The sequence below is a fragment of the Cladophialophora bantiana genome (genome assembly GCF_000835475.1).
Source record: "Cladophialophora bantiana CBS 173.52 unplaced genomic scaffold supercont1.27, whole genome shotgun sequence".
Lineage (NCBI taxonomy): Eukaryota > Fungi > Ascomycota > Eurotiomycetes > Chaetothyriales > Herpotrichiellaceae > Cladophialophora > Cladophialophora bantiana.
In genome coordinates this window covers 147,235-172,189 of record NW_015971601.1, presented here as the reverse complement: position 1 = coordinate 172,189, position 24,955 = coordinate 147,235, and the positions used below count along the sequence as shown (strand labels likewise).

The following is a 24,955-nucleotide window of genomic DNA, read 5'->3' as shown; positions in this document are numbered from 1 at the left end:
ACTGCAAGGATTGAATGCGCGGCAGTTGCCCCCATTTCCCCGCAAAACACGAACGAGTCACCAGTTCAGGGTTCGATCCGGGGTCTTGTTGGAGACCTACTGCTTGTCCTTGAGAGCCGAATTTCCCAGATGTCCCATTGGGCAAAGACGACGTCAACGATGGGCCCTTTTGCAGAGACGAGTCGGCGAAGAGGGGGAGGGGTGTGCGCAATGCAACATTGTGCGCTACAAACCCCATATGTATGTGGTGCCCATTGCCCCGCTCCTCCGTGCCCATGATTGACTGGGTAGAAGATGACGCGTTCATCTCTTTTTCTGTCTGTGTCTGGCGCGGGGAGAATAGTTGCTGGATAATAAAGGGGACTAGTTGCCAGCTGGGCCGCTTGGAGGTAGCTTGGGAGAGATAGGCATCAAGGCAGATCAGGATACCGCACTGAGAAAGAAGAGAACTCGACATCTTAGCCATCGCCCAAGGACAAGAAGACGTGTTGGGAAAAGGTCGTCTGTCTGCTCTGACTTCGAAGGCCTCTGTTCCGTACTCCGGTACCCAAGCTCTCGACTTATTCAGGGAGTGTACTTCCTTACAGGGGCAAGGCTGCCTGCGAAAGGGGCTAACCCATACATATCACATATCCGCTGGTCCGTCACAGTCCCACACCGCGTCTGAGAGACTGAGACTTGTCATATTGGGATTTCGTTCTCTCTCCGCCCTAGTTCGCTACAATATATATTGTATACATATCTTGTTGATGGTGCCAAGATGAAAGTCGTGCGCGTCGTCGGCTACCATAAAAACCTCGAGTTGTCCGAAGTCCCCGAACCCAAAATCACGTCGCCACTCGACGTGATTGTGAAGATCGGCGCCGCGGGGGTGTGCCGTACTGACATCCACATCCTCGAGGGCCAGTGGGCCGAGAAGTCCGGGCGTCCAGCTCCCTTACACCATCGGGCACGAAAATGCTGGCTGGGTCCATGCAAAAGGGGAGGCCGTGACGGGACTCGAGGTCGGCGACAAAGTGATTCTGCACCCGCTAGTGACCTGCGGCCTATGTCACGCGTGCCGCTTCGGCGACGACGTGCACTGCGAGAACTCGGTCTTTCCGGGAATTAACGTCGATGGCGGGTACGCAGAATACCTCAGGACGGGTGCGCGCAGCGTCATCAAGCTGAATCCCAAGCTGGAGCCCGCCGACGTGGCGGCCCTTGCGGACGCCGGGCTCACCGCCTACCACGTCAGCGCAAAGGCGGCGAGGGTGCTCAGACCCGGGAATTTTGTGGTCATGATCGGGGCCGGCGGCCTGGGACACATCGGGATCCAAGTCATGAAAGCCATCAGCGCGGCGACGGTTATTGTGGTCGACAGGAATTCGGACGCACTGGTGTTGGCCAAGAAGTTGGGAGCGGATCATGTCGTGCAGGCTGGAAGCGATGATGGCTTTGTCAAAGAGGTGTTGTCTCTAACAGGAGGAAAAGGCGCAGAAGCCGTGATCGATTTCGTCGCCGAAGGCGGTTCAACGTCTACCGGTGTTCGTATGCTCCGCCGAGCAGGAAATTACTGTAAGTCATTTCTCCTTCCCAAACCTCTTTTTGCTGTGCAGGAAAGGTTCCAGAGCTCTAGTTCTCCCCCTATATATATGATGGGATGCTGAAGGGAGAAAATAGACATTGTTGGATACGGAGAGAACATCAATATACCAACCATTGACATTATATCGACCGAGATCAACTTCATCGGCAACCTAGTGGGATCGTACAATGACCTGGCCGAATTGATGGTACTGGCTGCTCAAGGGAAAGTGGTTCTGCACACGTCCATCTATAAGCTGGAAGACTTTCAGAAGGCCATTGACGACCTTTCCGCGGGCAAGGTGAGAGGGCGAGCTATTCTTGTGCCCTGAGAAAGGAGGTTGACGTGGATATCTCATTCTGTGCCATCGCATACACTAGCAGTGCTTCTGAAAGCAGAAGATACTCAAGTGTTTGTCGCATACGTTCTTTTAAAGACGCAGAAGTGTACAAAGGTTGAACACTGCCAGAAATGATGAGCAATCAGGGGATTTGCGACATGTTCATATCTTGTCACTGCAAAGTAGTTTGACTTATGTTGCTGGCCTGTTTGCATGGACTTACGCTGGATGGACGAGTCCAGGGCCCATCCTCGGCGTAATTTAGTGACCTGCTACTGCTGGCATAATAGATGTGACAATGTTAGAATCGAAGATCAAGAACACCAGCCGTAGCGTACACGACAGACAGGGGACTCACAAAAGCTGCCAAACATTGACCTGCAATGAAAAGTTCGCAAACCGAGTCTCATTTGATCATCTCCGATCCTCGTTCCTTGCTCGTGAAGAATTCATACACCACTTGTGCCCAGGCCTTTGGTTTGACCTCGTGCCAGAATTCCCTCCCACTCTGAGCTACTTCTTGTTCTTTCAGCTCGAATCCACCGAATCCGAGGCTTCTTCGAAAGCTGCGCCGGACTTCATCGCCTGCAGCTTTCGGCTGAGACTTATTTTCGTACGATACATCGAGGGGGTCATATGTCACATCTAGGGGACGGCGAAGGACGTAGGAGATGGCATCGAAGAGAGAGAGGTTCGATAATGTTGAGCCAGCAAAGCACAAGTGCCGCCTTGCGTTGAGGCAGGGGAGGTGGTGCGGTAAGAGACTCGCAACGATGAATTTTGCAATACTGCAAAGATAGAGTTAGGTCGACCAGCTCTGCAGGAGAAGAGAAGGTTGAAATGGAAACTCACTCATCGCTATGTGTTGTTGAGACTCTAGCGTCAGGACTCCCAAAGTAAGTTGCCGATCTTTTGTCTACGTTCAACCCCAACACATTGGATTCAAGTAGGAAATCTGAGAGGACGCCTGTCATAACATACGTGAAGCCGAGGGAGGTATCAGCCTGGACCAGCGCCTCAATGTGTTTGCGCAAAGCCAGCTTGTCGGCGAAGTACAGCTCGTCTCTGATGTCAGGATGGTTGAGGTTAGGACCATCTCGATCCCAAGTCAGCAGCATCTCGAAACATTTGTTTTGACAAGGGCAAGCTGCTCTCACATTCGGCGGGATAGAAGTGTTTCACTCCAGCAGCAAATGCTGCCTCAGCATATTCTGTTTGTTCTGCACAAATCTCATCTTCAACCGCTGAGATGACAATCTCAAAACCTCTATAGGAGTCGGAATCGGAAGGGTATCCGAAAATGCGTTCCAGTATGGTAGGGGGGTGCTCGACTCCCTCATCGGAAGCAATATTGGGCTGCGGAAGGAGAAATGCCACTCTCGAGAAATGCTGCTTCTGGAGGGTCAGTTCTTTCTGTATTTTGTGGCCGACCTTGCCTGTAGCGCCGAGCAGGAGGACTGAATAGGTCATATCGGAAGGTGGTCCCTTGAAAGAATCAGTCAACTTTTTTATAGAGATGAGAAGCACACCAAGAGAACAAGGTTGCAGATGCGAGCATAGGGCGCTTCGCTTCGGAGACGTAAGCTCAAAATGACTGCAGCGAACCAAAGTCGCGTCATCCTTGAGCCCTCTGGCGCCCGTAGAGATGACCATTATCTTCTCAATTCACCTTGTTCAGACCATTCCCCCTGATGGGTATAACAAGGCTCACGACTCGATGCGGCTGATCCCCAGATCTGCGTTGGGTCCTAGCACCCTAGGCGAAAGTAGGCTCCGGAAGCTGATCTCCAGGCAAGCAACTACCGCATTTGGACGAGAGCCAAAGGCATCGAACCAGACATACAGTCGGAGGCAACGCTGCTAGCACAGACGAGAACTCAAGAAACCTTGCCGTGGGCCTGGGCATTAGTAATACCGTTTGAATGAGCAAGCCGACCAACAGGGTAAATTTCATGCCCCTTTTGGGCCTCGTACGACATTTCTTGGTGTGATTTAACAGGAGCGTGCGAAATTGCTGTATGTGGACAAATGTGCAGACCCCTACATGTGCGAGGATAAAGACTCGAGCTGGACCAAATCAAGAACATAAAGATGGCTCCAGGGTATCCCTGCTATTGGACATGTTCAAGTCATATGCCTATGAAGGAATAACTCAGTCAGGCAAGAGAGGAGGAAAACGATGACGAGGCTGCGTCGACTGCCACAGCCTTGCCTTGGCTAGTGCAACCTGCGCGTCGCGTCTCGACAAACTCAGAACGCTCCAGAAAAGTATTATTTCCAAGACGCAGCACCTTTATTTCGGCCCAAGTCGTGCCCTTCCGTGTCTAGGACCATCCTCCAGACCTCCTCACTTTCAACATGGACAGAACCTCCATCAACCCCTCCAAACAACTCCTGCCACGACCTTCATCGGTCGCGTCAACAAACACAACATCCACCAACAAAACCCGGCAGTACGCTCATCTGCACGCGCAGTTGGCTCAATTGAATGCGCACCTAGCAGACACCGAGAACCTGTTGAGGATGACGGCCGTGCAAGCTCAAGATATGCGGTTTTTGGGTGGCTACGTCGGGGCGTTGTTCATGGGCAGCGCCAAAGTTCTTGGGGAAGAGAGTGTGCAGGGCAGAGGGAAACAGGGAGAGGGTGCCAAAGACCCTTGACTGCATTACATCTTCCGCCTACATAATGATGGGGTCAAGAACAACATCAACCCTCAACATGATCACAGGGTCGCCTATCTAAGAGGGCATTCCCAGCCAAAGCCTTCAATACCAGAAGCTGAAGAGCTGTCCAGCCGCACCGCTTTAGCGCAACAACTCACTCAAGATCATATCGCAGGTGCCAATTGTTTCTCTGACGACAGCATAGTGCATGGCTTCCACAATCTTGCCGACCTTTCCGGTGCATTGCGCTATTCAAGCAACAAAACCCGATGTCTTCCGAGGAGAAACGTGCTCTTTGATCCTAGCATACCCCAGCCGACTTTGCCCCAGATGATACCGAGCAGCCATCACCCAGCAAACGCTTGCTTCCAACGATAGGTCATCGGTCCCAATTCTCTGGCCTATTTCCTACCCTGCGTTGACAAGCGTCGTAAAGAACAAAGCCATTGCCCTCGTTTCCAAATGCAACGGAATTGGATCGGTTCGATAGTGGGCAGAAATGGTTCTATCTATTCTCCTGAGTTCTTACTCTTAGGAGCCCCGCCATACATCCCAAAAGACATCACCATTGCAGCTCATTTCCAGCTATGGTATGAATATATTTATTGGCTCTGGTCTGCGCTGCATCGTCGCTCTCACAGCAAGCGGTCTACTATCCCACGTCGATTCCACGCCCTTATTATTATGGCCTTCTAACACGTTTGAATGCGCCCAAACATTCACATTCTCATGAAGTACTACTCCTCCTTCACCTCGCCTCAGTCTGGAGTAAGCAAGAGGAGATGGAAGAGCCCCTCTCAGGGCTGTTGCCTCCCAATATTTCAAATTCAAGACATGCCTCTTTCAAGATTTGTTCGTTAGAGTCCTTGGTCCAGGACGGACCTGGAAACTCTAACATGAAGCGACAACCAACCTCGAGCCAACTCTTGTCAGAGATCGAGTTCTTTGCCCCCTCGAAGCTGTGATCATTTCGGCAACTTTGAGAGATCACTCAGTCACATTCTCATCATGCAGACTCCCCAGCACAAGGTTCGGATCAGCCTCTAGCATGGCTGACAGTCTCTCAGCGCGTCTTCTTCCAGCGACCCACCGCATGAACTCTGAGTAACTCTGCGGCAAAACGCTCACGTCTGCCGGCGAGAAGAAGGTATAAAAGAACGTGCCTGTAGACTTCCTTTCTTGATCTTGGTGCTCAACAGGCCGGACGTGCGTCCGAACCATTACTTGGATCCGGGTTCCGCCGCTGGGGTGAGGTTCTGTAAACGAGACGCCTGCTGAGACGTAGAGCACTGAACCAACGGGGACGGGCTCTTCAAATGTGCTAGGATCGAGGTTCAAGAATCGTGGACGAGTGTGTGAGAAAGACGCGGCGCAGGTGAACGCCAATTCGAACGTCTGTTTAAGCAAGAAGCCTCCGAAGATCATGAAATGGTGACGGTTCCTATACTGCGGCATCATTATCTGCGTGCTGTGGATTGTGGTCTTCGACATGGCTTGCACGTTGGCCGGCTGCTTCTTCGGGTTCCTGCTGTCAGCATACGCAAGAGAATCCGTCCACATTTTGTGGATTAGAGCCGACTCATCTGCGTCAGGTGGCTTGGTCAAGATGTGTGCAGATCTCATGGTCTTCTTGTTTCTGTAGTTTTCCTCGCCTTTGGCGAACAGCGCCTTCTCCGCTGGGGTGTTGACTTCCAGGGGAGCGATATTAACAGGTCTTTTGGTCTTAGGATCCAGTGCCACCATGGTAAAAGCGCACGTCATGAAAACGTCCTCTGGTGCGACTTGTCGACCTGGGCTTGGCGCTTTGGCGATCTGCAGAGTCACTTCCATGCTGCTCCTTCCGGTAGCATAGGTCACTTGTCCACTCAGCTCCAAATCACAAATCTCTCGAATAGGGTTCTTGATGGTGATCCTGTCAACAGCCGCAGTCACATTGCTGACTCCTTCGCCAGTATGTCTGTAGGCAACGACCCCGGCCAGCGCGTCCAGGTCCATGAGCAGGGTACCGATACGGATTTGACCCGTATAGTTGGCGTAGGTGTCGAGTAGCCAAGGGTCTTGCTACAGAAATGCATATCAACCATTGGCAAATGGAGAAAACGTCATGAGCACTGGGGAGTACTAACAGAGAGGGGCAGCACAAGGCTGACGTAGCTATCCGACATCTTCTTGGGTGCCAGGGCTGGTTTGGCACTTTCCACCGCTGGGGTGTGAGTGTGGTTCTCCGCCTCTTTTCTCTCTCGGAGTGCTTGAATCCAGGGTGTTCTGACCCGCATCTCTGTGAGCGCTTTGTAGACTCCATCCGTACGAGAGGCCTGAGTAGAGTGGAAGGGCCGTATTAGGACATGTCTCGCAAGGGCTAGCTTCCGGTTCGTTTGCTGTACGAACCCTGCCCGCAGCAGATGGAATAACGAATGTCGAGCCATTGCCTGAACGATGGCAGTGATATAGCAAGTTCCTGGGAGCTTATAATAGCTGGATCATTCTCGCAACGACATGGGACCAATTGCTTTGTATGGCATTGAGAAGGTAGTTCGTCACCCAGTCGAGGATTGTCTGGCCGTAATACTAGGTATTTCCATAGTTGGCGTGGAGAATGATGAGATACTGATCCTCAACAACCCGAAGCTGCTCGCTGCTCCAATGCGCAGCCGGAAAAATCAATCGCCGTTTCCGAAGACTACACGTACTGTTCGCAATTTCCTAGACCTCGTCTTTCCCGTTCGGTATCTGGAAGACCTGGTTTTTCTCCCTTCCGAAACTCACAGACCGGTCCTCCAGAATGTGTGAGACGGTCTTTGAGCTAGAAAGAAGTCTCTTTGTACACCGAAAATCTGATGTTCGCATGCTAACTTCAACAAGCGTGAAGGTCTTTTGCAAGGATGCTTCCCAAGACCCTCCACTGGTATCTGACAAACAAGCTCAGCCCTGTCGTCTATGGCTTCCTAGAGCAAGATCGTTTCTTCTGTCCCTGCAATGTTCTCTTGCTGATGACTTAGATCTTGGCCTAATTGTCTTGAAAGATGTCAACGCAAGCATTGTCTATCTCGTTGAAGGTGCTGAGGTGAGCCTCATCTCAAACCAACACCTTTCGCACGACGTGCTCATCGATTCACATAGATGTGGGCGCAACTCGGATATGAGGCATCTTTAATACGATCCACTCACACCAGTACCACTGAGGCTGAGAGGGTTCTAGACATGAGCTTCAAGCTTTGTGTATGGCACTGTTAACTTTCTGCATAAATGCTAATCAGCATTTCAGAGCCGAAGAGATTTCGATTGCCATTCATCTTCATCCTTTCCTATTAGGATTCCTCTGCTAGAGTTGGAGTCAGTGCACCTACGTCTACACTTTACTGGCGAGAGTCTGTTGGACGAACAGGGACAGATCATCGCCGTTCCCGAACCAAGGAATGGTCTAGGTGATCGTTCTTTGACTAGCCAGCATGTGGACAGGAACCCACCCAGGAACCTTGTTCTGGCGAGCCTACAGCTGCAGTCTACACCGACTATAAATTTCGCGGCCAAGCCTTCACCGTCAAGTGAACAGGTACCAAGGAAGGCTAACGAGCAGCGACCACGATTGGACGAAGACGTCCTTTTCGCGCTATTTGACGCGGGAGTGCGTGGCAGTATATGCTCCAAACCCATTCGCTTGTATGCAGGTGTCAAATGCCTAACTGATCAGAACACTCTGCGCCTGTGCGACCTCGCCCCTGCTACATTCACCCCAAATTACATCCAAATGTTCGAAGAGCAGGCAAGATTCATTCCGACTGTTTCCAGATTCTTGGAGACTCTCCTCGGCATTTCAGAGTCTAGTGCTCCACCACAGCAGCTTGAAGGATCAGTTAACTCGGGGTCTGGAAGTCATGACAGGGAGAGAGAAACTGCAGAAAACCTGCAGAAGGATCTCTGGTTCACGATCATGAATGGCGTGCGATGTCACGCATCTGCTCGAAGTCTTCGACCTCTGCGCCGTCCAAACGACAAACCGCCCGATTCCCTCTGGGACTTGTTGCATCATCCAAATATGCCATGCCACTCAGAGACGGAAGCGAGGGATGGGTTTGAGCTTGGATCCGAGCCAGATTTTGATGATGAAGCCATGAATCAAGACGATTGCAATTTTTGCCTTAAATTTGATGGCCACGCTAATACATCTAGGTGTTACGTCTACACAGTAACAGCGGAAGATACCAATGGCGATTTTTGTGGTGCAGCAAAAGAGTTGCATGACGTGGAACTCAAAGGCGGTGGCTATAGGCTAGATAAAACCTACGACTGCCCGATTGAACCCAGCAGGACTGCCCGTCTCCCACCTAACGAAAACAGAAAGTACTCGGACAGCATGTCAGGGACAAGTGATGTGTCAATGCTTCTGGCCTGCGAAGGACCTATGAATGAAGGACGCATAATCAGGCAGTCTCGTGCCATTGGTTCACCGGCCTGGCTTACTCAGAATGTCATCCGCATGCATCCGCTGAGGCAGCAACGCCATGAGAATCATCGAGTGGACCAAGAAAACAGCCCATGGAAGAGGGACAGCTTATATGAGAGGCCTGACCTCGGCTGGTGGTCAGATGCGAGTGATGCAAGCGAAGTGCCCCTCGAAGACTGTCGTGACCACTATACAAAGCCTCAACTAGCCGACTTCAGCTCATATCCTCCTTCCTTCAGCGAGGAAGGTTGGGTCCGAGACTACCTGGACTTACAGCGCAACTCGGACGAGGAAGGTCTTGTTGGTGGCAGGACAACACCCATGTCAACAAGCCAGCCCGAGGAACAATCGAACAGCTCATTGACAGAAGTACTTGGAAACGACCATTTGTTGTGGCACATGTGGAAAAGGCGTGCGAGCGTGGCTCCTCGAGGAGAAGAAGACGTCACCGACTTGAAGACACTGTATGCCACAGATCCAGACATGAAGCTGTTCAGTTCAAGATGGGACCTCGATCCTAGTGACATCAGTTCCGGAAGCAACGACGACCCCATGCTGCAAGATCTGAGAGATAGTCGACCATCTCCTCGTGACAAGGCTCACTCACCAATGACACCCAATTCAGAACGACGATCCTATTTCACGTCAACACGGTCCTCCTCATCCTCAACCTATGTTGGACGATCAAGTGCCGACCCCAAGCGACGGTCAAGTCTCATCAAACGTTTCACTTGGGGAGGCCGGCACAATGCCTCCGAAGCACCTGCACTGGATGTCAGCAAGCTGGAACAACGGACAATGGAGGTCAAGAGGAGGAAGACGATGGACGACTATGAAATGATGGACAGAGAGGCAAGCAATGATGACTCCAGCGACATGCTGTTTTAGTGAGGAGTTTTGCGGAACGTGCACTTCTTCGGCACTTCTTTCGGCGTTCAGGACAAGGCCAAGGTACAAACGAAACTTTGGGGGAAAATTGGTGGTTTGGTTCTTGGGGACCCCTCTCAGAGATTTCTGAAGGGCGGTGTTTCACAGCATGCGTGGACACAGCAATGCTATACCTCGAGAAGGCAAGCATGAAAAGGTGACAGTTCTAAGAAAGCACTCTCAGTGCTAGATGTACTAACAGTAACAATGACCCCACGGAAAATGATCTGGAACCCATACATAGTTTATACCCGTAATGTCTGGGGCTATCAAATGCAGAGGATTCGACAATGAGTCCATGAGCACATACTGCGCACCTACTACGTCGCTGGCTGGTTCTGTATGGACGAGGCCAGGGAGTTTGCAGTCCTAGGGCACTCATGGCGCTTCCCCTCCCCGTGCCTGTTCAAGTAAAAGGGCGTCACTACACCCAGCAACGGACCATTGAGAGCGGTCCGGGGGGACCCACCCCTAAAGTCCCAAGCCCCCAAAGTCGGCAAAGGGCCCCTCAAGCTGGCGAGATGGGTGCGATGGGTAGCCGCTAAAGTTTCCACACGACATCATCGGCCGCCATGCCTTGTCGCCCAGCAGCTTGCAATTCATCCCATCACCATGCTTTGGCAACGAACCACACCACAATCTGCATATGCTACGCTACGTTACCTAGATTTCCTAGCTTACGTCCTCACCTCTCAGCCTCCTACTGGCTCTCCCCCTCGCTGAGAATTGGAAGCTTTTGTGCGCAGGTGTCCCGTGCCCCTCACTTTTCGTTCCTGGCATTTATGCCAACAGCAAAGCTGGCTTCTCAACCTGCTCAGGAAGAAGCCCAGCAGCCGACCTTATGGCAGAGGAGTCTTAGTTGGATTCCCGGTACTCAACAATACAGATCGCGAGCCAAACTTTTGTCCACTTCACGCGTCTCTCTCCTTTACCCTGTCTCGGGCCTGGTCCTCCTCGTCGTTCTGCTCGTTCAGGTTCTCGCGTCAAGAGACGTCCAGCCGCGCCTTTGGGCTTCCCCTCCTTCTCCTCCTGCTGCTGCTCCTGCTCCTGCTCCTCCCCAACCGACGCGAAATCCTCTGAGTCCATTTGGTGACAGTGTCTACCGTCAAGAAGCGTACTTTGCTTTACTGGAACCGGGCACCCAGTGCAGACCGAAGTCTCCCTTCACTTCAGACCTGCCCATTACACACGCTTTGACCAACATGGCGCTGGAAGCAGAGGTCAAGCGCATGGTCGCACAATTTGAGTACACCGCCGAAGATGTAAACAAGGGTGTAAAAGAGTTCGTGCGGGAGATGGAAGAGGGCCTGGAGAAGCAGGGGACCTCAATCAGCCAGATCCCAACCTATGTCACATCGGTCCCCAATGGCACAGAAAAGGTAGGAAGAGAAACCGCATTGCGATTCAGCTAACAGCAGCAGGGTGTTTATCTAGCCGTGGATCTAGGCGGCACCAACTTCCGAGTATGCTCAATCACGCTTCATGGTAACCAATCCTTCTCGTTGCAACAATCCAAAGTCGCTGTCCCTCGAGCCCTGATGGAAGCAAAGACGGCTCACGAACTCTTCTCGTTCCTTGCCAAACAGATCGAGTCTTTCCTCAAAACACACCACATGGATCACTTTGAAACACACAAAAACAAACCTGGCGAGGTCGAATTTTTGGATCTGGGCTTCACTTTCAGCTTTCCGGTCAATCAAGTGGGCATCAACAAGGGTAGATTAATGCGTTGGACGAAGGGTTTCAACATCGAGGAAGCTGTCGGACAGGACGTCTGTGGTCTGCTGCAGAAGGAGATTGACGCATTGAACCTTCCAGTGAGAGTGGCGGCTCTCGTGAACGACACCGTCGGTACGCTAATGGCGAGGTCATACACTTCTCCGGGCAAGACCAGTACATTGATCGGCGCGATCTTCGGCACGGGGACAAATGGCGCCTACGTTGAAAAGCTGGAGAGGGTGAAGAAGATGAAGGCCATGGATGAAGCAGAGGGTGGTGTTCCCAATTATGACTCATCTACCGGGCTCATGGTGATCAACACAGAGTGGGGTAGTTTCGACAATGCCCTCTCGGTCCTGCCTAACACTCAGTACGACATCGACTTGGACCGCGAGTCAGTGAATCCTGGTATCCAAATGTTCGAGAAGCGTGTGTCAGGAATGTTCCTGGGCGAAATCTTGCGCCGTGCTCTGCTAAGTCTCTACGAGCACCCAGCTGCAGGTGTCGCATTGTTCAAAGACACATCGTCCCTTGACAACGATATTAGGAGTACAACGACGGTGGCTGACGACAGTCCCCTATTTAAGACATGGGGCATCGACACCTCTTTTCTCTCCATTGTTGAGGAAGACCACTCAGACCACTTGCGTATCACCAAGCAGACACTGGAAAAGGACCTGAAGGTAGAAGCCGCGTCAACCGAGGACTGTGTGGCCGTCAAGATGCTTGTGCATGCGATTGGGAAACGGGCGGCCAGACTGAGCGCCGTCGCCCTTGCTGGGGTGATCATCTCCACCAACAAACTACAAGAAGACGAGATAGTCGACGTGGGCGTGGATGGGAGTCTGGTCGAGTATTATCCCGGGTTCGAGGAGTATATTCGTGAGGCATTCAGGGAAATTGAGGGCATTGGCGAGGACGAGAAGCGGATAAGGATCGGGCTTGCGAAGGATGGCAGCGGCTTGGGAGCTGCGCTTATTGCGCTAGTGGCTCATAATGCGGACCAATCTATGTAGAACCGATCACAGTAGAGGGACCGAGAGAGGAAGGCATCTGTACAATGGGTCTCTGCATCACCCAGGTGGCATCCACAAAAAAGTAAAACTCAAGGCAACAGCAGTGTTTAATCCAGATTTATGTTATATGACCATGACTTGAGCCGACAGTTGCGACGAAGAGGACGGGACTCGTGGTGAGTCGGTGACCTTCTGCTTGGTAAGAATCTGCCGAATTTTGAAATTTCCTCGGCCTTTCACAACGACACTCGTGACTCAACCACCACCAACGCCGCCGCCGCCGTCCCGTTCACTACATAATCATTCTTGGGCTAGGCAGGATCAGTTGGCCATGTTCATACTCGATTTCTCCAGAACGGAAAAGCAGTCCTGATCCTCGCCCCCCGGAAAATCATTGCCCGCCGACTTCAGCCCAGCATGAGCGGCGACTTGCAATCATGGGCGCTACCACGCCTTGGGCGCTTGTTACCTGTAGATGATGACTCGCTCAACGAAGTGATCGCCTACACGTCGACTCTCTCAAAAGATGCAGCCGCTGAACATCTGAAGAATTTGCTCGGCGACTCTCCCCAGGCTCTGGACTTCATCTCGTCGTTTAACGCACGACGGGGGAACACACAAGTGGCCGCCAGCAGCGCGGAGGGATCCGGAGTGCCCAAACCACTGAAGAAAGGTCCCAAGAAAGCCAAACCTCCTCTCCATGCCGCAGGCCCAGTGCGCCGTCCAGAAGGCTATGGTGATGTCGCGGGCGGTTACACAAAACAGTACGACAGCGACACGGATTTCGGCGTGGCTCACAATCGACCAGTCTCGAGAGACCGAAACGTTCCCAACATGTCCTCGACTCCTGATGCCCTTCAGGTCCCTCAAACCATGGCAAGTGGGCAAGGCCCAGGTTCCTCTGTCGCCTCTCGAGACGCGTCGCCAGGGAAGACTCCACAGAAGCTTCCTCCTTCGGCGTCTGGGAATCTCATATCTGATTTTGGATTCGCAAATGTTCGGTCGAAGAAATCCAAGAAGCCCGCTCATGCCAGTCACTCGCAACCCCAATCTGGCACTTCTACGCCACACAGAGGTGACCCTACGACAACCACTTCGAGCGTTGCAGACCTTACTGCCGCAATCGCGGCACTGGAGCTTTCTACCAATCCAACCTTGTCTACACAGAGGAGAAAATGCCCCTGCAATGCCTCGATACATCCGCTTTTCAGAACCGCCCCAAACTGTCTGAATTGTGGCAAGATCATCTGCGCCCTCGAGGGACTTCAACCTTGCTCGTTCTGTAATTCGCCGATCTTGACAAAAGACCAGGTGAACGGCATGATCAAGGCACTGAAAGAAGAACGAGGGATCGAGAGAATGGCTGTCCACAATGCTGGACAATCGCTGTCAGGCAGAGGCACGCCGATTTTCGGTGGATCAACCCCAGAGAGCGGATCAGGCGATGAAGCCTCTTCTGCTGCAGCGCGGGCACGAGCGCACCGAGATAAACTGCTGGCGTTTCAACGAGAGAATGCTCAACGGACTCGTGTCTACGACGAGGCTGCCGATTATGACGCAAATCTTACGCCGGGGACTACGCAATGGATGACGCCGGTACAGCGAGCAGCTGCGCTGAAGAAGCAGCAAAAGTATTTGCGAGAACTAGAGGAAGCAAATCGGCCAGAATGGGAGAAGCAAAGAACGGTTATGAGCATGAGCATCAAGAATGGCAAACTGGTGAAGACGTACGAGCGGGAGAAAGCCCATTCTCTCGCGCGGGAGAAAGAGAACCTCGCAGGCTCAGACAACGAAGGTGATGCTGGAGATCAACATTTGACTTTGAGCGAGATTGACCGAAAGGGCGCCTTTAGCAACAACCCTCTTCTGGCAAGTGGCAAACTCATACGGCCAGTTTGGAAAGCTCCAGAGGATAGCAGTGTGGGCAAGGGGAAGGGTCGGGGGACGGAAAGGAAGAGTGTCTGGAGAAGGGTCCAGGACGACAATGAGGACAACGAACAATGGATCTTGGATGGCGGACTGCACGGCTACGGGACCGAGACCAGGGTGACGGAGGACCAACAGGAATGCGGCTGAAATGCTGCTCAATACTCCGCTACCATGTATTCGGTGGCGTCTAACAGCCTCGCGAGGCTAGCTCGCACCCCCGGCAAAGATAGTCCGAGGTTGATCCGGAATATGCAAGGCACGAAAGAGACTTTTTGCCGTGGTTGGTCTTTTTTGTGGCGCTAACGGCCAGGGAGACAAACTAGAGGCGCGCGCCATTTGCATGTACCCCGAAACCCCCAGTCACTGTGATCAACATCCAGCCATTTAAACACTTCCTTGCAGGTCCCCCAAGTCGCTATCTGCGCTCTCTATATCCTCCGTGCAAGAGATTGACCCTATTAACATCCTGTGTCTTTCCCACTGGCCGCCCCGTGCCAGCGATCGACTGCGCCTCCAACCGACACGCGAACCCCTCCCTTCGTTACGCCCCGTTTCGTCCTACAACTCACCCTCATTCATCCCTAAAACAATGCAGATCGATCAGAGAACTCTCCGGTAGCCTACACTTCAAGCGACTTGTTCCCCCTCTGCCTCCGTCTGTCTGGGCTTTGGAGAGAAGAATTTTAGACTCGCATAGCTTTTGGTGGAAAAGCCCTGGCGACTGTCCGGTAGAACAAGAACAACGTCCTGCCCTGCAACCTGAATGCCGCCCATCGACTATGCTGCGGATGGGTAGGTCATTCTGCAGCATAAATAGTCGCCTCAATGCTGGCCATTGACACCACTCCCGTGCTGGGGTTCAGAGATAACAATCTTTCCAACATCATGGATCCTGAGGTGCCCCCAGCCACTAATCCCCGGACCATGCTCCGTCCAGAAGACGCCTCTCGGTTAGGACGGCCGTTTCGCCATGACGATTCCGACAGAGCTCGAGCTGCGAGCGAGAATACGAGGTTGAATGGCGAAAGAGGAGGCGGTGGCCCGAATACGGAGGATGCTTCTCCCCACACGGAGGAAAGGACTGTGGCACAAAATACCATTGGCCGCGAGCCAGCCCTGCTGTCGCTCGAAGACACGACAGAACTCTTCCGGAGAAAGGTCGCGGATGCCAGGCAGGACACCGAACATGCGCTGGCCGGGAGTGAAGCTGTGAGCGACGCAGTCAAGCCAAAACTCACATTAGATCTGGGTCACTCCAATATTGCAAGATTACCGGAGAGTGTGGTCGATCTGATCAAGGCCGAGGTTGAAAGGCTATCTTTATCTCACAACCAGATCTGGCATATCCCCCTTCGGTTCTCGGAATGCTCACATTTACGATACCTCAATATCCGGTCCAATGTGTTCCGAGAGATCCCACGAGGTGTATACAAGCTAAGTCAGCTGGAGATATTGGACATCAGTCGAAACAAGGTCCGAAAGATATCGAGCGATATCAGAAATTTGAGGTCTCTTCGTGTCTTCTCGATCGTACATAACCGGGTGGAAGATCTGCCGGCGGAGCTGTGTGAAATGACAAAACTGCAAATATTGAAGATCGCGGAGAATCCACTGCGGTTCAAGTTGAAGAAGATTGTGGAGGCCAAGGAATCCGAAGTCTCATTCTCAGAAATGACTGACCATGAAAGAGAGACGGCAATCACTCTTGAGATCAAGCGATATCTGAGAGAAGTACATCCAGTCATCAATCCCATCGATGTGGAAGCGTCTCTTCAAGTTGAAGAGAGCCCAATGGACATGACACCGAAGCCTCTCAAGCGATCCTTTAGCAGCAGATTTCCCGTCATCCCCAGCACTAACAGTGTTGAACCCGAATCAGAGGCCAACAAATCATCACCAATCCAAACAATCCCAAATCCTCCTCCTGTGCCGACTCGCTCACACTATCGAATGACTTCTGGTACGCAGCCGATCGCGCTTCGACGGCCGGGAATTACCCCTCTGATTAATCAAAATAATGAGAGAAACCGGAGCAATAGCGAAAGTGTTCTGCAAGCCTCGGCCGCTGCTCGGCAAAAGAGGATGGGCATGCTGCGAAAAGAAAAGCCGGACTTGGACAGTATTGACGAGCTCAAGGTGAACCGGAACAGCCATCTCCGAGGCTTTAGCCACGGTTCCGTTCTGAAACGCAATGGTGCGTTGTCTTCCCCTGGCGGGAATAGCTCTTCAAGCCCCAGCAGTCCACGCGATCCCAGAAGACACAGGCTCGCCTTTGTGAAACGGCTGTCAAGTCTTCCGGAACACAAAGTCGAGACCGAATGGAACAACCCCGTCATCGAAGGCGCCAAAGGGATCCTATATGCTCTGTATCAGATCCATCCACAGATATCCGGTCTTATTGCTGCGATCAGAGGAACGGATGTACGAAGAAGCACACTAGAGTTTACTTTCTTCAATGCTTCAACTCACGTCGACCGACTCAACGAAGCATTGGAACAAGCCGATCTTGTCGACCCGGGAGACACAGACGCGGTTGAGAAAGTTGAGGATAGCGTTCGAAGGGACTGTGCAACTTGCATCATGGCCTACACACACGTAACGGCACAGCTGCAAGATAACGTCAAGAAAATTGTCGCTGGGTCTGATGCCCGATATGTGCGGACACTGATGCTCCTGCTCTACGGAAGTATGATTGAAGTCAGAAATGCAATTCAAAGCTTTGGGGCGGATGTGAGAGTGGCACAAGGTCTGGGTCATAGAAGACAGATGTCCAGTGGAAACGCACATCCTATCCAGACCATCCCTGAGGAGTTCGCCACTCCTTTGCAGCCTGTCCGAGCAATCACACCCACCCGAGACAGAAATCTGGCTTCAAGGCAAGGTGGGAGATTGCGCAGTGACACGGCCATTCAACATCCAGTTGCCGATAATATCCCAGCATATCAATCGCACCCTGTACCACCTGCAAGTTCGGCTGCCCTCCCGACTCCGATTCACTTGACCGGTACCACTTTAAACGGCGGGACTCTTACTGGCACATCCTCGACCTTCTCAAACAGTGGCACGCTCACGTCTGCTTCCAGTTCTGGGTTGAGATCACGTTCAGAGTCACGCACGACGAATACGATGAATGGTTTCACGTCTTCGTCGGTAGCTAGCACGCCTCGGTCAGGTGAAGCCTTCGCCCTCCCACCTTCAAATTCCTTCGCAGCTCGAGTCAATCCTGCCACCGGTCTCACCGATGCTCAAGAGGAAGCGGTCTTTGAACAGATATTCCTCGCCCTGACAAGGGCCTATGATGCTGCTCTGCACACCATTCCGATCGCAAAGGCACAGTTCCTGCGATGCCTTGAAGCGGCCGAAGAAAACCGGCAGCCAAAGGCGGTGCACGATCTATGGTCGACCCTGGTCTATCGCTGCAAACTATGCATCGAGATCAGCGAAGCCCTCCAAATCCGACTCGTCAATATGCGTCTGCAAGATCCTAGCGTACACGTCGTTGCAACAGGCATTGGTCGAAATGACCCCTCGTTGTGGCTCCTTTGCAAGAACTTCTTGATGAGTTTCATTGAGCTTCTGACAGAGATGCGGATCGCCAAGTCCTTAAGGTTGCTGTCACAGGAGATCATAACGATGTTGAGACCTGTGCAGAAAGCGAGTCGTGAGGCAGGGAGATTGATAGAGACAAGTCCCTGGCGGTATTTGACCGATAGTGCTGCTGCCGCGATGCCGCCCCCGAGTGTTTTCGGTGCTAACTCGAGCCAGTCGGCCGGCGCTGTGGTAAACGGTAATGGATATTCCAATGCCGTCCACGCAACAACTGCTAACGGCGTCAACCCCTCCCCTTACCCGCCAAACACAGTCTCCTCCCAGGTCTCGAATTATCCGCTGCAGAGCCCATTCCCTCCTCCCATCATTCCTGTTCCCCCAATACCTGGCCCCTCTTCGGCAAGCACGCCAAACACAGCGACGAGACAAATGATCAACGGCAACATACCCTCAATATCTTCAGTGTCGACAAGTTCTACAGGATCTGTATCTACAGCAGTGAATGGCGTTAGCCCCATCTCTGTCCCGCTTCCAGCAACACCGCTCTCCGCAGCCCTCGGTCCGGCCGCACAAGCGACGGTGCCCAACAATTCCAGTGCAAATTCAGGCTCGAATCCTCTCGCAACGCCAACAAGTTCGTCTGCACTACCAACCCCTGTGGCGCCCGTGCCGAGTACACCAGCGAGCGCGTACGGGGATTCATTTTTCCGAGGCGATGTGTTTCAGAGGGCGGACAGCCTCTTAAGTATGCCGCAAATTGGTGGGGTGAACTTTTTGAACAGGCGGTAACGGCCAACCAAAGAAATAATGAGTGTGGAATTCATGACGTCCCATAGTGGCAAGCGCTCAGGAGATGGAAGAACGGAAATGTCAGTTATGGAAATGAGGACGACAGAGAAAAAAGCTTGTGGATCAGCTTAGTTTTTACGGCCGTCCGTCTGGAGGTAAAAGAATCGCCAAGGTGACGTATATGTCTATCTATGTGCATCCCATCATCTACATAGGATCAAGGTTGGGCCCGTGCATAAGCAGCTTGCCTGCCACCGACCACCCACCCACTCTGCGAACATGGGTGGTCTGTACCATCAAATGAATCGACTGTGCGGACAATTCTTTTTCTTCGCCGCAACTACCACTCCTCCCATGTCACCACTGACTAGGCCGTCTACTCCGAGGGATGGATGGAAGGATGGATGGCGAGACGGGACAATACGTAACCCGAAAAGCGTGAAGATTTGCTCTCTTTCTATCTGTCTTTGTTCTAGAAATGCACGCAATGGATTATAGAAGAGAACCTCGGACGGCGACAAACGAGGGCGAGAAAGTGGATACAGGCAGGATAGAGAGAGTATCAGTAGAAAAATGAATGGGGATGGGGATGGGCTGCAAAATGAATAGGCTGAGCCTTTTAGAACCCAACCTCCCCAGGGTCCCCAAACAGTACGCGGACAGGAATGTGTAATATATTACGTGTACCGAGTATATACGGATCGGGTATATCGAGATGCGTACATCATGTACTATAGATATATACGGTGTGCTTCGTCACCATCAGCGCCGCCGCCGTGGTATTGTTTATCCACGAGTCCATATTGACTGGATGGATTTGTCATTTGTCCTACATACATATACTCGGTACACTATGTATCAGGTAGGTAGGTATGTACACCCTGTACGGAGTGCTCCAGGGAATCTATCCTACCTAGATAGGGACTCCCGCAATGTACCTCTCGTGTAAGACGGATGTCTCTGCTTCGATATACCTAGCTACCTACCTAGAGCAGTGTAGTAATTACTACGCCTCCACACTGCACCAGTTCCTATTCCCACTCCCATTCGAACGCCATATGTAAACACCATACGGTATGAAGTAAGTGGCCTCACCCGCACAAATACAAATATGTCTCTATATTATCCTATCCAATCCAGTCATACACCATCTTGTCTTCTGGCATCATTGGAGAGGAACTGATTTGGCTGGTGACTGGTCGATCCCTCCAGCTCGTGCTGCGTCTGTGTCTACGTCTGCGTCTGTCGCTGGCACTGGTCTCTCCCCGCGTTCATGCAAGAGCCTCGAAATGGGATTTTGGATCAAGATGTCGAAAGGACATACCAGAACAGTCATTTCCCTTTCTCCGGATGGTTATTGAGAGAGACCCGTTTGCGGTTTCGCGACCATGATACCGAGCTCCCACCAGCTCTAATCCTTTCCCTGCTGATGACAGAGATCCCAAGTCTTTGCTTGGAAGCAACGCTCGCGTCCAAAGTTATACCTTGGTTCCCCACATCTTGGCCGTGATTCTTTCATCTTCACTCGATCGATCGATGGATATCTGGAATGCATGGTTGGTGGCATGCCTAAACGCTCCATGGGTATGCTTCCAGATATGGTAGCAGTCTTCGATATTCCCAGACGGCTGACAGGGAGTGGCGGCTTCCTCGATGATTGCCTGGCATGATCTCCTTTTTTTTTTTCAAAAATAGGTAGAGCGAAAGCACATGTGCTTCGCGCAGCAGTCCCCTATATGTACTCAGTAGAGCGGAGGGAGCAAACCCCGCATCACTCATGGGCGTAGACAGTCTGGCCTTGAGATCCTGCTTCCGGAGTAGGCTTAGACTTTGACAATGTTATACATCCCGACGGAAAATGATAATAGAATTGCCAAGAACACACTTATGTCGTCTCTTGGACCTGACAGTGCATTCGACCGGTTTCCCGAATCCAGGTTGTGCGGCGAGCACGGCTTATGTGCGCCTGTGTCAGGGCACCCCAAGATTTGACGGCAACGTCTCGTCCATTTCCAATGCCAACACCTGATCATGTTGATGCTCGCACAGCAAATGCTCCTTCGCTAAGAGTGAGTCGTGGCTGCATGCAGAGAGAAAGGAATCTGTGCTTGCTTGCGAGACAGGAGAAGTTGTCGGTGGTTGCCGAGAGAAAAGCATTCTGATCAACGACTGGTATTCTTTCTCGACCCTTTTATACTTTTCATCCAAGTGGTTGTAGTTGGCTTGCAGCGCGAAAAATCTCTTCTCAAGCTGAGCTACGTAGCGTTTCTGTCGTTCGCGGTGCGCCCGTTGAGCCGCACGATTTTGGGCACGACGACGCTGTGAGAGTCCGAGTTAGCTTGACAAGGCTAGTTTTCACAAGATGGGACGCACCTCCCCGGGGATGTCAATAACCACTTCTGTCAAAGGGGAACTGGTATTTGATATGGACTTTTCCTGCCTCTCAATGTTGGGCGGTGGCGTGCCCTCTGTTTCAGGGATTCCACAGGAGAGTGCAGAGTTTGCATAGTTACTCCTACAATTGTTTGACTCAACCTGAAGAAAGAGAAGTATTAACAGAAATTCGTACCCTAGAAAGGTCGAGGGAATAATACCACCTCAATCAGAAACTTGTTCATTACTTCAGGATCAAACAGGTCGCAGTCATCATCTAATAACGGCTTGGAGCTCCTCGCTCGCAGACGATCGACGTGACCAGGTTCATAATTTGGTTGACTTGGCAAATCGGCCGCCAGTGGTTGGTCCCAGTCATAAGGGAAGGCGGCCCATGTATCGTATGGACCGATTTCAAACAGATCCTGTGTGTCCAGTTTGTTCATTCTGTCCAAGTGGCTAAGGTTGAAGGTTGTAGATTGAAGGGGACCTGGTCTTTAAAGGCTATATCATGTATTCGGCTGAATAGCGTGATGGAAGGCTCGCTATTAAAGAGGCTTGATATTCGAAGCAGGCGGTTGTTTGCAGCCGAAGTGGGCGATTGCCAATCTTGTTTTGTCCACTGGCTTTCTTCGTAACCTTTTGGTCACATTGTCCTTGCAGTTCCTTTGGTGGGGCTGATCATCACAGATATAACCGGGTTGCTGAGTCCATCGAGATCAGGTGCAAGTAGTGCTTACAGATGAATTTCATAAGGATCCTCTCAGGGCAACAGTAGCCTGAAATTGTAATGGAACCCCGTACGAGCTCCGGTAAGATGACGACACTTGGAGTCCCATATGGACTGCATATCGCTTCAGGACCCAGGTAACTGGTGGATAAAGGAGTCTGAGTCAGTGAAAGGCCGCATTCAACCGATACGGTGCTGCAAGCCGGCCAAAGGGGGCAGTAGGAGGCAGTATGCTTGAAACCAGCAACTTGCGGTTATCTACTTCGCCAACCCTAGCATCCACTGTCTAGGCCTTCATTGAAACGATCTCTGCAACCTCTTAGTCATACAAGTAGTCACAGATGAGGAAAGGCACCCCTTAGTCGAAGATGCTTGCTTTGGGTTCCGCAAACTTACACGCGTAAATGTCCGGATCCAATTCGACGAGCATTCAACGAAGCTCATCCAAGGACAGAACAGGGACAGACCTTACCCAAAAGAGAAGGTCAACCTTGCCAATTCCGGGGTGCATATGCTTCTAGAATATTTCTCGACCGTCCAGACTAGCTTCAGGCCCGTGCAGACTAAACCTTTGCCCTTAACTGTCCATCGGAAATCCACACATGCTGTAGTATTCGGCGATTCGTCATCCAATGCCACAGCCTGCTGTTTGTCCAATCCCCGTCGTCGTCGTGTTTCCCCGACTCGGACTTGCACTAAGCGAACTCTTGGAAGGATAGGTATTGCCTAATGAAGAAGGCCAGAGCTGTGGAACGAATTCATTGTCTGCCTTCACCGACCCTCACGCCAAAGGAACGGGAGATTGCAATGTTTGAACTTAGCCGGAATTGTAGTGTGCTCTGCTTGCTGGACCCAGGCTTGAGGTAGACATAGACTCTGACGGAAGGTGGATAAGGTTGGTAACGACATTTGATACCATCTCCAGCCGGATTGAATACCACGAGAATCTAGTATCGATATAGGAACAGTTTGATGACTTATATTGGTGGCAGGAGGCTCCAGGGCAAGATCCGTACCATGATTCAGCTAGAGGAGCCGGTAACCAAGGTGTCACCATCTGGGCAAAACCTGGTCGAGTTTGGTATTAAACCCCGTTTGGGACAGCATGCATAACAAGCCAGCTGATATGACTGGACGGAATGTACAAGATTGACGAAGTGCAGCTGATTTTGTCAGTTTCGCTCGGTCTATGAAAGTGCTCAGGTTATCTGGTCATGAACTGCAGTCTTTCCCCAAAAAGAACCTGTGAGCCAGGTATTATCGCACGAATTTGTCAACCAGGTCGCTGATATCGCGTAGAGAGTCTCTGGAGTTCCCCCCTGATCCTCGGGGATAGACTTAACAGTTGTGGCCGCCAGAGATGATATTCACCATTAGTGTTCCGATGGAATCGCGGTTTCAGAGATATCGGAAGCTGGTTGAAGTTGACGAGGTTTTGGATGATTGTCGCGGGCATACCCAGGATTTGACGGGAAAGGAAACCTTTTTCAGAGACCCCTCAGATGCTCAGCATTGGTAGGGCCACTCTACGCTCTCTGAAGGGCTCATCTAAATCCTCATATACGTGTAACCAGGGTTGTGATTCGGATACGTCTGGCTTCACACGTCTTTCCTAGAGCCTGGCTGATTACTGCTGGAGCCACGCCGACAACATCAGCGGAAAAGCTAAGCCACTTTCCTTGAAATCTGGGTCCAGTTTCGAGTGCGGTTCGTAATGCTTAATGCGTGAGAGGTAGCTCTGTGCGATAGATTCCAGGACAGGGTTGAAGTACATTTTTGGTCATATAAACGTGTTATATGATGCACGGAGGCGCTTGCGCTGGTGTTGACAGCAAAGTCTTCTCACGCCAGTGTAGAGGTTCTCCATCGATCTGTCTATCAGATATAGCGGGGTCTGTTTAATTCATAGACATTGTCAAACTGTGATAGCCCGAAGCCTTGAGCGTTGGCTAATGGTCGCACTTGAACAGCATCTCGGTACAGGGTAGTTCAAGTGAGACGAGATGAGGCGATGGGATAAGTCTGCACCTGCCTCAGCTAGGTTTGATGGCGAATGCGCTAGATCGCTTGGAACTGACTGATTAAATAGTCGTTGGCACATAGGACAGGTAGCAGGCTCGCAGGATAGGCCTGTCTACGTTCATCATGTATGGTGGTTGGTGGTGGATGTGGTGGCTGTGATATGGACTTCGCTGTAAAACATTTTAAATGTTGCTCGGTAGCTATGACGTAGCCCAGTACAGTTGGTGCATGACGTCGTGCGGTTGTGCAGAAACGAGCTGACTAACCATCCGCCTTACTACAAGTAGGTTAATCTACTTGGCAGGTCAAGAGGAAAATTCCGATGCAGCCTCGTCGTCCGGATACAGACAAGGCTGTGAATGTTGTACATGAAATATGCAACACAAACGATCGAACAACTGATCAACGACGGCTGAATGTCTCCAGTCCTGCAGATTGATATACAAGTACAGACTCGCCTCGGCTTCCGTCTCTGTACTCTCGCCCCCCCCCCCCCCCCCCCCCCCCCCCCCCAATTTTTGCTTGCATTCGATTATTACCGTGATTCACCACCCTGCCATGTCGGTGCCACCCTCATGTTTCCTTTGCCCTCCTTCGCCTCCTCCCTGTTTACCGTGCAGAGATCTAGCATAATGAAATTATTTCATTCTCGGTCCCATCGTGTTCGTGCCTGAAAACTGTATCTTCCCAATTTATGCCATACAAAAAGCCCTCTCCAATCACCCTCGAACCGGAGAGACACAAGGACCCTCGTTCACCGCTCCAATCCCTGTCTTCGAGAATGTGCAATGCCATTATGGCACGATGTACAATAAGACAAGCGGGAGCCCTACTCCTCTTTTCAATGTTGTATGTACTAGAAGAAAAAACAACACAAAAATCGAAT

At 51.6% G+C, this 24,955-nt stretch overlaps 9 protein-coding genes across 9 annotated transcripts; 6 read left to right on the top strand and 3 right to left on the bottom strand.

The window, feature by feature from the left end:
• Window positions 1-760: 760 nt before the first annotated feature.
• On the top strand, window positions 761-1,898 carry Z519_12255 (uncharacterized protein; the record flags this gene model as incomplete). The annotated part of the gene is made up of 3 exons (XM_016769961.1): window positions 761-871; window positions 933-1,557; window positions 1,663-1,898. 3 exons carry the CDS (start codon window positions 761-763, stop codon window positions 1,896-1,898), a joined length of 972 nt encoding a protein of 323 aa, XP_016613813.1.
• A 415-nt stretch (window positions 1,899-2,313) lies between these two features.
• Z519_12254 (uncharacterized protein) lies at window positions 2,314-3,377 on the bottom strand (the record flags this gene model as incomplete). The annotated part of the gene is made up of 3 exons (XM_016769960.1): window positions 2,314-2,695; window positions 2,760-3,003; window positions 3,065-3,377. 3 exons carry the CDS (start codon window positions 3,375-3,377, stop codon window positions 2,314-2,316), a joined length of 939 nt encoding a protein of 312 aa, XP_016613812.1.
• Window positions 3,378-4,265: 888 nt separating this feature from the next.
• Z519_12253 (uncharacterized protein) lies at window positions 4,266-4,568 on the top strand (the record flags this gene model as incomplete). Its single annotated transcript, XM_016769959.1, has 1 exon — window positions 4,266-4,568. The coding sequence occupies one exon, from the start codon at window positions 4,266-4,268 to the stop codon at window positions 4,566-4,568; it is 303 nt and encodes a 100-aa protein (XP_016613811.1).
• A 990-nt stretch (window positions 4,569-5,558) lies between these two features.
• Z519_12252 (uncharacterized protein) lies at window positions 5,559-6,847 on the bottom strand (the record flags this gene model as incomplete). Its single annotated transcript, XM_016769958.1, has 2 exons — window positions 5,559-6,632; window positions 6,698-6,847. The coding sequence occupies 2 exons, from the start codon at window positions 6,845-6,847 to the stop codon at window positions 5,559-5,561; spliced, it is 1,224 nt and encodes a 407-aa protein (XP_016613810.1).
• Window positions 6,848-7,067: 220 nt separating this feature from the next.
• On the top strand, window positions 7,068-9,903 carry Z519_12251 (uncharacterized protein; the record flags this gene model as incomplete). Its single annotated transcript, XM_016769957.1, has 4 exons — window positions 7,068-7,357; window positions 7,434-7,635; window positions 7,692-7,790; window positions 7,837-9,903. 4 exons carry the CDS (start codon window positions 7,068-7,070, stop codon window positions 9,901-9,903), a joined length of 2,658 nt encoding a protein of 885 aa, XP_016613809.1.
• An 821-nt stretch (window positions 9,904-10,724) lies between these two features.
• Z519_12250 (uncharacterized protein) lies at window positions 10,725-12,677 on the top strand (the record flags this gene model as incomplete). The annotated part of the gene is made up of 2 exons (XM_016769956.1): window positions 10,725-11,321; window positions 11,364-12,677. The coding sequence occupies 2 exons, from the start codon at window positions 10,725-10,727 to the stop codon at window positions 12,675-12,677; spliced, it is 1,911 nt and encodes a 636-aa protein (XP_016613808.1).
• A 417-nt stretch (window positions 12,678-13,094) lies between these two features.
• On the top strand, window positions 13,095-14,753 carry Z519_12249 (uncharacterized protein; the record flags this gene model as incomplete). Its single annotated transcript, XM_016769955.1, has 1 exon — window positions 13,095-14,753. One exon carries the CDS (start codon window positions 13,095-13,097, stop codon window positions 14,751-14,753), a length of 1,659 nt encoding a protein of 552 aa, XP_016613807.1.
• Window positions 14,754-15,431: 678 nt separating this feature from the next.
• Z519_12248 (uncharacterized protein) lies at window positions 15,432-18,944 on the top strand (the record flags this gene model as incomplete). Its single annotated transcript, XM_016769954.1, has 1 exon — window positions 15,432-18,944. The coding sequence occupies one exon, from the start codon at window positions 15,432-15,434 to the stop codon at window positions 18,942-18,944; it is 3,513 nt and encodes a 1,170-aa protein (XP_016613806.1).
• A 1,971-nt stretch (window positions 18,945-20,915) lies between these two features.
• Window positions 20,916-21,763, bottom strand: Z519_12247 (uncharacterized protein; the record flags this gene model as incomplete). The annotated part of the gene is made up of 3 exons (XM_016769953.1): window positions 20,916-21,263; window positions 21,318-21,479; window positions 21,539-21,763. The coding sequence occupies 3 exons, from the start codon at window positions 21,761-21,763 to the stop codon at window positions 20,916-20,918; spliced, it is 735 nt and encodes a 244-aa protein (XP_016613805.1).
• Window positions 21,764-24,955: the final 3,192 nt, after the last annotated feature.